The sequence below is a fragment of the Carassius gibelio genome, chromosome B20 (genome assembly GCF_023724105.1).
Source record: "Carassius gibelio isolate Cgi1373 ecotype wild population from Czech Republic chromosome B20, carGib1.2-hapl.c, whole genome shotgun sequence".
In the NCBI taxonomy this organism is placed as follows: Eukaryota; Metazoa; Chordata; class Actinopteri; order Cypriniformes; family Cyprinidae; genus Carassius; species Carassius gibelio.
In genome coordinates, this window is record NC_068415.1 from 26,746,183 (window position 1) to 26,757,808 (window position 11,626).

General features: G+C 37.6%; 1 protein-coding gene across 3 annotated transcripts in view; it reads left to right on the forward strand.

Moving 5' to 3' along the window:
• Positions 1-11,626, forward strand: part of LOC127984100 (sorting nexin-14) — a 30,960-nt gene that overhangs the window by 18,828 nt on the left and 506 nt on the right. For all 3 annotated transcript variants that reach the window (XM_052586580.1, XM_052586578.1, XM_052586579.1), the window contains 12 exons: positions 115-247; positions 1,530-1,722; positions 1,828-1,911; positions 1,998-2,098; positions 2,492-2,603; positions 6,629-6,669; positions 8,590-8,709; positions 9,345-9,468; positions 9,743-9,907; positions 10,859-10,954; positions 11,310-11,401; positions 11,503-11,559. In XM_052586580.1, the coding sequence (XP_052442540.1) occupies positions 115-247; positions 1,530-1,722; positions 1,828-1,911; positions 1,998-2,098; positions 2,492-2,603; positions 6,629-6,669; positions 8,590-8,709; positions 9,345-9,468; positions 9,743-9,907; positions 10,859-10,954; positions 11,310-11,401; positions 11,503-11,559 (1,318 nt within the window). The remainder of the gene's footprint in view (positions 1-114; positions 248-1,529; positions 1,723-1,827; positions 1,912-1,997; positions 2,099-2,491; positions 2,604-6,628; positions 6,670-8,589; positions 8,710-9,344; positions 9,469-9,742; positions 9,908-10,858; positions 10,955-11,309; positions 11,402-11,502; positions 11,560-11,626) is intronic.

The following is an 11,626-nucleotide window of genomic DNA, read 5'->3' on the forward strand; positions in this document are numbered from 1 at the left end:
TTTTATTATGTGCCTTGTCATTGGTTGTGCGACTTTGGTGCATTGTAGAATCTTTTTTTAAGGCACACTTTTTAAATTTGTGACAAAACAATAACTGTGTGCTTTTGTGTACAGGAACACGTCAAAGCGTGGCGAGTCCTTTGGGATCAGCCGTATTGGAAGCAAAATAAAAGGCGTGTTTAAGAGTAGCACGATGGAGGGTGCAATGCTACCACAATACGCCATGATTGAAGGAGAAGACGACACAGTGAGTTTCAGAATTCAGGTCCCACTTTAGTGTATATATAAATGTATATTTTTCTATACTGTAATGTCGATTAGCAATGAATTGTAAATATGCTTAATTATTATGAAAATACCCGAGGTTGTTATAAGAACACAGATAAATTATACATTGTCACAGTCGAGTATTTATGGTCTTAATATTCTTCTTGAAAGTCCTCATTTAAAGCGTTTCTGTGTTCTTTTATTCAGTTACAGCGATAGCAGGATGCTTTTGACCATGTTAGGGATTTCCTGAAATGTCTTGATCTGTTACTTTCGTGATGCATACGTGGAATTTCTGCACAAGGGCGCCCTCAATCGTCCAGTATTAATGAAACCGACATTACATGTGTTTATAGCACTCAATAATGGCCAATCCATAAAAATAATTCATCTCTCAAAAGAAATTTGGAGCAAGCATATGATAATCCATGTTTTTCTACAGTGTACAGAAGTGTGCTGGATTTTTAATTCAGGTGTACTGGAGTGTTTCTTTTTTTTTTATAGCATTTTAAAACAAACAAAAACAACAACAACAAAACTGATGTGCCGAACCAACCTCAAAATGTTGGCAATGGTTAGAATTAAGGGATCTAAGATATGATCATCGAGAATAAAGTGATAATATGTGCTTAAATGTACTAATAAATGGCTAGTATGCTAGTAATGTGTATGAAAATAAGCAACTAGTTAGCAAATAGTAAGAATTGGTCCCTAAACTACAGTGTTACTAGAATCCGTACCTAAATTTCAGAACTAATACCAAAGTTTCAGTACTCCGTACCAATACCAGTGAAATTTGCTCGAATGAAAGGTGCTCGTACCAATTTTGGTACAATAGCAAAAACTGTTGAAACTGTTTAAACTAACTATGCGAGAATAATACAAAAACTATAATATCAATAATACTTAACAAAAATAAAAAGTTAAAAATCAATTGTTAATGCTAATTATAATAATTATAATTAAATAGTACATTAAGTAGTGGATTAGTCTGCATTTATGCTATTTTTTTAACAGAATTGAGTGGATTCTGAAAACTTCTGTTTGGTCATTGCATTCTCATACTCAGCGGACATATCTGGCTAAAATGCTCAATCCTTCAAAAACATGTTGAGATTGAATCCTGTGACACCCTTTACAGAGTGTGCACACACACATGCAGGATTTTTCATCTCCACTGTTTCTTGAGTTGAACTGATTTCCATCTTGGTGCTGAATCGGTTGAAACTGCTGACCGATCATTCGCTGCTGTCTTCGGTCAGGTGGAGGAAGCAGTGATGGTGTTTGAGGATGACTCTCCAGGCCCTGTGGAGGCGGCTGGAACCCCAGGAACCTTGCGTAACCTTGCTGCTTGGACCATCTCGATCCCTTATGTGGATTTTTTTGAGGACGAGGTTAAGAAAGAGCGCACTCCAGTCTTCTGCATCGATGTGGAGCGCCATGACAGAAAGAATGGTGAGTTTCAGAACTAAATTCTCAGTTAAATTCCATTTGAATCAGCCATTTTTCATTACAAAGATGTCCTGAGCCATTTTGAGAAAGTGCTTATTTGCTTTACAGTGGGGCATGAGCCCGAGGGCTGGTCTGTGTACAGAAGATACCTGGAGTTTTATGTGCTGGAATCTAAACTCACAGAATTTCATGGTAAAGTGGTTTGTTGTCTCTCTCTTTATGCAAAGACTTCATGTTTATGGATTATTTATATCTCTAGTTTGTTTTTGTTATTACAGGCCCATTCCAGGACGCTCAACTCCCTTCCAAAAGAATCATTGGACCAAAGAATTATGAATTTTTGTCCTCCAAAAGAAGTGAATTTGAGGAATATTTACAGGTAAAACTTGAAATCCGGCCGTATAATATAACACAATACATTATTAATGTAAATGTAATGCATCATGTTCAAGTTGTTTAGCAGTGTAGGTGTAAGATTGAAACTAGTTAAATGCTGAATAGACAGTCAATTAGAGAGAAATATATAATAAAATTAACAATGGTTTGCTGCATGTATAATGTTCTTTATATGTGGAAAGAAATGTGACAGTATTTATATAAAGTAAGACAAAGTTTCCGACTGTGTTAATGAATTTTTGTCAGTTTATGCTCAAACAGTCCTCTGCATGTTTTTTTTTTTTACTTCGGTCTCTTACTACGGTATATGTTTAGATTTTGGGTTATGATGACATGATGCCTAAGATAATGACATGTATCTGCCTGTTTCCTGAAGAATCTGCTGCATCACCCTGAACTGAGTAACAGTCAGCTGCTGGCAGACTTCCTGTCTCCTCACAGCATTGAGTCTCAGTTCAATGACAAAATGCATCTGGATGTCAACCTGGGTAAGTTTACCCTCCCTGAACCACATCCACATAATCTGCTGAACAACACGCAACACATCTGCACATTTGACTTGGTTTAATTAGGCCAATGTCTTCTGTTCTTTGTTAGAATTCTTTCAACATTATTATTATTTTTTTAATAATGTAATAATAGATTAGTGTGTATAGTTTACAATATATATAAGCACTCACTGAGGAACACTGTTCTAATACTGGCTAAGACCTTCATTTGCTCTCACACTCGTTTCTGGAGCCCCCCAACACGTCACCCTTGTCTGAGGATACGTTTATTCCACAATCATGTAAGAGCTAAGAATTAAAGGTCAGATCAAAATTAGAGGTCGACCGATTGATCGGTTTTGCCGATAATTTGGCACCGATAGTTGATGAATGGAGCTATCTGCAAAAATCCATGCCAAAGTATTTAGAGGCTTCAGGAGTGTGGTTGACATCCACTGTACTCTTGGATCCAGATGATTGATGAAGTCACTAAATAACTGGGAATTCATTGTCATGTTCATGAAACCAGTTTGAGATGACTTTGGCTTTGTGAAATGATGGAAGCAGGCACACAAGATTGGTTAATTGTGGCTATGATGGGATACACATGGTCAGCAATAGTACGCTAATAGACTGGCTTTCAAGAAATGATTTATTGGTATTAATCAAGACATTCCTCACACTATCAGCCTGAACTGTTCACACATGGCAGGGTTAGTCATGGATTCATGAGTTGAGTTTTGAGATTCCTCAGACCAGGCTGGTTCTGGATCTGTCAGCTCACCTCCATAGACATCTCTAATCTGCAGAAGTGCTGCTCACTTGTTTGGCACTAGAGAGTAAACTCTTCAAATGTGTGAAAGTCCCAGGAGGTGTTGTGTAGTTGCTGGTGTTTAGCAGCTGGTCTGGTCTGAGCTCCGTAGCTTTGACAGGAACAGACACCATGCAGTAAAACAGTGAATAATGACGTGTCCTGTCCTACCCTGCTAATGTCTATCACACGTTTTGTTTTCCTGCCCCACAACTGTTTGCTCAGCAAAAGTTAAGCTGTTTAGTTTGAATTTATAGTTCTTTGCACAGTTTACACATTCCCTTTAAATCCCTGAATCAGAACAAAGAAGCTTCAGTAAACGGATCTTCTCGATGCTTGCTGTGTTTCTCTCTTTCTCTCTCGGGTTTACTGGCTCTTTGACTTCTTTTGGAGAAACTTTATTTCAGTTAATCCTTTTTTTTACTCTTCCTTTATAAACCCTTCTTTTATTCTCCCTGGAAAATGTAATTCATTCTAGGTTCTTCAGAAATCGTTCTGACCGGTAGAGAAAGTGAAGGCTGGTGTAACTTCTCAAACTGAAGGGCCATGGATAAATGCAGAAGTGCACCTTTTTGTTGTGAACTTATTAGTTAACCCTTCAACTTCTGACTATGATCAGACTGGCATTGCTAATGAAAAAATAGCTGACAGTATTAAAACAGCAGTTTTTAAATCAGAATCACTGTGCAGATGTATCAATCAGTTACACTTGCAGGCAGATCAAGTCAACTATTAAATAATATTAGGCAACACAAGTGACTTTGGCCATTAGTGACAGGATGCAGATGTGTCCAGTGACACAACATAGTACACGTTGTCCCTTCAAGATAGGTTTTGTACCCCTAAAGGTACACTTTAGCAGTTGTTTCCTGACAGTGCTGGAGGTCTTGCATGCAACACTGTGTTAATGCAGAGGGTTAAAAACACCTCATGCAGTCACACTTCTGTGTTCAGTTTGTGACCGTGCCTTTTCGTAGGAAACTTAAGCAGCTTGTCTGTGGTCAATCTAAAATCATGATGTGTTACAGGGTCTTTTATGATGCTGAAGACTGAGTATGTACTGAGTGTAACTCAAGTACTTTTGAGTCATCTGTAAGTCGTGACCTAATTTCATTTGTGTCCTAAAGCATTACTATAGAATTCAGGGGATTTGTCACATACAAGAGTATATTAACTATTTAAACTTAGCCCCTGTGTTCACATCTGAAATCTGATATGTACTGAAAGTTGCCCAGGCTGGTGAAGTTAGAAACACTAGATAGTCAGTGGTGAGAAACCCATAGATCAGTCTGACAACATGAGTTACACACTGTCTGTGGAGGCCACGGCTGTGGGCATGTTTCTCAGAGAGAAGTGTTGAAACGTACTTAACCCTTTCATGCCTGGCGTCCACATTTGTGGACCGTTAATTTAACTCTATTTAGGGTTCATTTATGATGGAGATTTTTTCTAAACCACTTGAGGGCAGTGACAGTAGATTGACAGCAGTATTGTAACAGTGTTACCATCATGCATTCCGAAATATTCATTGCTTGAGGACATCATTAATCCAAGATGGCTGACAGTGAGAGCCATGTGCTAAACGCCCCAGGCAGAACTGTGGAAAACCTTTATACAATGAGGTAAATATTAGTACAGAAAAATATGATGAACATTGTTAGTATTTCAGAAACTAAAATTAAGAGTAAAATGTAGTTTTTATTCACCAAAAACCAATGATCCATGTAGAGTGGAGTCAGATTGCAATAAAGTCGGATTTCTGTAACCTACTAGTATATCTTTTTTTTTATGTTATAAATTGTCTTAAATTGTAATTAAAGAGAAATTTAACAAATATACCAAAATAAACAACCATTTAAAATTACATATTGGTGCATTAAATGGCAACTTTACTCAGAGTAAAGTAAAGACAGTAAAGACAAATGAGAAAGTAGAGTCAGCATAGGTCAAGGGGTCAGTACAGGATAACAGAGAACATCCCAGAGGAAAGTCACAGCATTAGTTGTTACAGTCAGCACTGAAGGTTTTCCATCATTTGCTAATATGTTTCCACATATATGTAACTACTGTTATTGTTCCTACAATGTGTTTTATTGTTATCATATTGTAATATTATTGTTTTAAATAACTGAGCTGATATAAATACTGTAGCATAAAAAGCCATTCAGAAACTTTAGGCCTTTGTTGCATGATGTCCATATTCATACGTGTACAGTTAAATCATTTTTAAATAAAATTGAATTTTGTAAAAATGAAAATGGATTTCAGTTTTAGCATCATATTAAAGTAATAAAGAGAATCATAAAAAATCTAGATGTTTTCCATAATTCATGCATGAAACAAGAATAAAACCGGTCAAACAAATCTGTGTAAGATAATAGGTCTTTTAGAGTGTAAAAGATACATTGCAGGACAGGTTAGGACCTCTGAGCCAATCGTGATGCTCAGTGCACATCACCTCATAACTCATGCACATCTCATGCACCTCTCCCTGGTACGGACCGTCTCAGAACTAATTATTCCTGGTACATGGTGTTTTTCAGCCTAAAGCTGTTATGTGCACAGGTTACACAACGAACTGTGTCCCTATGGACTATATATACTACCTTATTCATTGTATGTTAAAAAAGATACTTAAATGAGATTAATGCAATCAATGCCAAATTAACTAAACTAAAAATTTCCATAACATAAGCCACTGCATATACTGAATGATGTCATACATATTAAGTTGTAGAGTAAATATTGCAGGGAAAAAAAGTATTGCAAACTTAAAAAGTTATAATAAGTACTTTGACTTCCTGGAGAAGTCTGAAAGAGCTTATTTTGTTTGCCTTTCCTGTGCATCAGAAGGCGGAAGCATGCGTGTTTAACTTGGAGCAACTCTCCTGCTCTGCTTCATTAGGCTGTGCTTCAAGTCCCATATCATTATTGAGTTTTTGAACTGATTGCCAGAGTGGCTCTTGGTGTGCTGTGTCCAGCTGAACAGCCTTAATAACAATCCCTTATCCAGTCCGACACATCTTGAGAACATATGTTCGCAATATTCCACAGTTTAATACTTCAAATTATGGTTTATTTAACAGAAGGACGCATAAAATCCTCTTTAGTTCATTCAGAAATGTTTATAAAATATAAAAGTCTTTAAAGCATGGGAAAAGTAGGCTCTCAGTATTCTGAATTTACTTCATTGAATTTCTGTTTGTCTCTGCAGGGAAGATATTTAAGTCTGTGCCAGGAAAACTGATCAAAGAGGTAAGAATTTGGATGTTGTTTTCTGGATTTTCACTTTTGAGACGCAATGAAATCAAAACATACTCTTAATATGAAATTGTTACATGCTTGCTGTCTCTGGTTCAAGCCCAACATGGAGAGGTTTAAAACACAAAGATGAGAAAAAAAGTAATCTTTTAACAAAATCCAGCCCATAGTTAAAATCTTCCCAATAGTTAGCTCAATAATTTAATCCCAGTTAAGTTCATTAATAATAAATAACAATTGTGTCACATGCCGATGTTCTGGATCATCAACTTGGACTTCAGTCTCTTTTCACTTTATTAAAAGTGTGTTCCAGCGGTGTTTCAGTCCACTGCGGTTTACTGATTTAGTATTTATGTTCAGCAGAGATTATTCAGGTAACATTTGACACAAATTATTATCCTAGGAGTCGCCTCACAGTGACAGTAAATGACAGTTATCCCAGCCCGTTCAGGAATGCTGCCAGGCTCGTCTTTTATGTTGCTTTTGCCAAACCAGTGATATTAGTTTTTCAGTGCAGCTGTACCAGTGAGGTCTGCCCTGTGCGAGCTCCCAGATGTAGATGAGTGCGTCATTATTGTGCCCTTTGCTCAAGTCTGTTTGTTCAACCAAAGCATCGATGCGGGGAGTGTTTGGCTAGTCTCAGCCTCAGACTTCACGCCCACGGACCGTTGGATAAACGTCTGAAGCATATGGCACACAAAAGTAGAAAAACTTCAGGTGTTTCAAAAGCCATCATCAGATTGGTTGAATTATACACGATTTCTGGGAGATGTGTGTCGCGTTCTTTAACGTTCTGCCTGGAAGCGGAAGATAGTTGCCGCCAAACCCCCTCACGAAAGAAGAAACGCGACGAGCGCTTATCAGGATCAACTAAACTGAAGTTTTAAAAGTATGTGAAATATTTAAAGTTCGCGGCATAGAATCTTTAAAATACGTCCGATAGTTTTACACATGGTCTGTTGTTGTGGCGAAATTTCCATGCAGTGTTGCCAGATTGGAAATGTCCAAGTATAGTACCAGAAGTTCAAAATTATCGTATTTGGAAGAAAATTATCGTACATGAGTCAAAAGAGTTATTTATCTATTCTAAACCAACAACATTTTGACACGACATGCAAATTACCACAATAGATAACTAGGCGCATGGTTGGACGGAAGCAGTGCAACAAAATACTATCCCATTATTTTAAGGTGACTGTCTGCTTCGCGGCGCATATTTAAACATATTACAATTATTTTTAACACTTGCTCTGTTGTGTCCAGTGTAGGTGGAATTTAGCTGTTGGGGCGTGGTGCAGTTAACTCCACATCTGAGCCGCTGTCATTGGAAGACTGCGTGTTGGCAGATGTTGAAGGGGTTCTTTCTGTCATGGACCGCAGCTAGTGCTCGTTGGCTTTAAAGCAGGGCAACTTCCTCTGAGTTGCACACGAACGCAAAGTGTCTGTAATGAGCCGATTTCGTGTATGAGTAAAGAAGACCTATGACTTCAATTAAATCTTCATAAAAATCTGAAATTATCGTACATTACAGGATTTTTTTCATTATTGATGAGGTAAAAATTATCGTACAAATACGATAATTATCGTACGTCGGGCAACACTGTTTCCACGCCCGAAACATGACGCTGAATGAAACGAATGATTGGTTGTTTAATATGTTGGTCAAGCCTCATGGGTGGGCCTTGGCCAATGAAAACTGTGGAGTTTGTCTCTTGATTTCTTTAGATTTGATGTATCTTAAGGAATGAAATAACTGTAGTTGTTCAACATCAGGTGTAAATAAAAATAATATAATAAAAGAACAACTCATATTTGTGATGACTGATGTGTGTGTGTGTGTGTGTTTTTTTTTTTTTTTTTATTATATAATGATTTTAATATGACTTGATGTTTATTCTTTCTGATTTTCTTCAGAAAGGACAAAACCTGGAGCCCTTCATCCAGTCGTTCTTCAGTTCCTGTGAATCCCCCAAACCCAAACCCAGCAGACCTGAGCTCACCATCCTCAGCCCCACTGCAGAAAATAATAAAAAGGTGTGTTCACTACTCAAAACAGCTCTTAGAATAGTTCGTGTTTTTTTTTTTTTCTTGTAATGTATTGGAATCCTTTACATTTGATCATTTGATATGGGCAAAAATGATTTTCTGATTGCTAGTCTCTGAAAAGTACATTTAAAACCATTGTAGCACATGTATATCTTTACAAAAACGTCTAAACATGTATGCTCAAAACACAATTTTTCATAATTACCTGCACTCTCAATTGAAGATCACAGGAGTTTTGTCCCAAGCTTAAAAATGTTTAAATTTTTACTCTGTTATATCTTTACATAACTTTACATTTTCTCAGCATTGATAATATTTATATTAGCCTTATTACTGAAAAAGAAACAAGATTTTATTTTTCTGTGGATTTTTATTTAATTTATTGTGAAATATTGTTTTGAAATCTTGGAAGGTGTAGTTCAAATATATTTTTCGGGCTAAACCTTGTTTAATGCAGGTGATTAAAAGATGTTCAGTACAAACAGTACTCAGATAATAGTTTGGGAAATCCCATCATTCAAAAAGAAAGAAAGAAAGAAAGAAAGAAATCAAATTGACTGTCATGTTGTTTGTGTATCTTATCTTCAATAATGGAAATAATGTTTCTACTCGTACCATTTTAGCTATTCAATGAGCTGTACAAGAACAATGCCAATCTGCCTGAGGGCCTGGAGAGGAAACACAACCAGAACTACTTCATGGAGCTGATGGAGGTGGATGGAGTATATGACTACATGATGTACATAGGCAAGGGATTTTTTCTACATCGTAACACTTTAAAAATGTGTTTTTAATATATATATGAAATATGATTACTAAAATTAGAGCAAACACATAAAGTTTCTTTTCAAAACTTTTATTAAAGGAAAGGTTCATAAAACATGAAAATGTACTCGTCTGGTTGGTGTTATTTTTTTTCCGAAGAACACAAAAGTAACCGTTCATTATGAAAATAAGTGTGTCCGAACACCGCTGGCACGTTTCTCCTGAAGTCATGTGACTCGTTTGTTTCTGGACTCAGGTCGGGTGGTGTTTCATATGCCTGACTGGCTCCATCACTTCCTGAGCGGGGCTCGTATTCTCTTGAAGAGGACACTGGAGGCGTATGTAGGCCATTATTTCCAGTTCAAACTAGAGCAGATCATGCAAGAGCATCGCCTCGTCTCTCTCATCACTCTGCTGCGAGGTTTGTGTGCTCGTACTTTATAAAATCACATATCTTCAAGTTCTTCAATACCTAATACCCGTTAGACAGAATAACAGTTTCAACCCCAATTCCAGAAAATACAATGAAATTCTCTTTAACTTTTATTTAATTGAGATTTCTGTAGTTTTCACTGACCTACTTAAATGTATTTTGTAAATATTAACCATTCTTGACAGCTACGACAAACTCCAAAGAAAGTTGCTACAGAGGCAAAATAAGTGAAAAGGTTGTAGTTTTTCACCAACTACCTCAAGTTTCAGAGAGATCTCAGTCTGTGTAGGGCAGAGCAGGAAAGCTCAGGTGAATGTGCAGGACCTTTGAGCTCTCAGATGTCATTGCACAAGAAACTGTCATGCTGTGATGTTAAATATAGCCACATGGGCTCAGGAGTACTTTGGAAAATCACTGTCATTGAACACAGTCTGCCGCTTCATCAAGAAAATACCTGTTATTCTCTGAGAAAGCTATAGGTCAATTGTAAGTATAGCTTTCTCTAGCGATGCTGCCGGGTTCTCTGGATCTCAGATCAGAAACACAAATTGGAAATCGTTTCTTTTAAGTCATTTCGTAAAACGTCCCAGCTTTTCTGGAACTGGGGTTGTAGTTTGTTCTTGGATGCATGCCATTAGTCCTGTACCTTATCTGACTTATGTCAAGCACTTCCCTCCACTTCACTTAAACATACAATCTCTGACTGCTCAACTCAAGAGCTTCCAATACACCAAATGGATCCGGTTGATCTGCAACCCGATACAAGGCATGTTTCAGACCGCTGTCTATCCCAAAATGCATTAACATTGGTGAAGTCACAGCAGATGGTGCTTCACCCACACAGCTCTAGTGTATGATGAGGTTTTACATCAGTGTGTTTTAGTTTATTGTATGGGTACATTGGTGTTGTTCAGCTGATCAGATTCTGCACGTCTGCAGATGCTGTTTTCTGTGAGAGCACAGAGGAACGCTCTCCTGAGGACAAACAGAGACGAGCCAAGCAGACCTTTGAGGAGATGATCAACTACCTGCCAGGTACCTTATAATGGAGTATAATTAGCATTTTAAAGGAAGGAGAAACACTTGCCAACACTTTATTTTAAGGTCCAATTCTGTCTATTATCAAACCATTACGTACGACTTTTGACTCCTAATTTGCTGCTTAATAATAGTTAGTAAGGTAGAATATGTGCTTTATAAGTACTATTAAACAGCCAGTATATGTTAATCATAGGCATGCTAATAAGCAGCTAGTTAATAGTGAGAACTTGTCCCTTTACTAAAGTGTTATCTTGCAAATATGGTTTGGCGATTAATCAGCATATCATGTAGTCTTATCATGTTGACCGAAGTTTTAGATGAACCCTAATTGATGTGTGGTGTTTCTCAGATCTGGTTGGGAAATGTGTTGGTGAGGAAGCAAAGCATGAGGGCGTCAAGATGCTTTTCAACGCTATTCAGCAGCCACTGCTCAACAAACAGGTGCAAACACTCAATCTAACGTCCTCAAACGCTCTCACTGTCTGCTAAGTCGCCTTTTCTCCTTCATTGATCTCTTCCACGGATCTCTCATTTGCTCCTAGATGACGTACTTGTTGCTCGACATCGCTGTCCAGGAGCTGTTCCCAGAGCTCAGTGAGGTAACGCTCTCCTGAACCATAGTCACACTGTGACACCGAGCAGCTCATCGTGGTATTAATGGAGCTT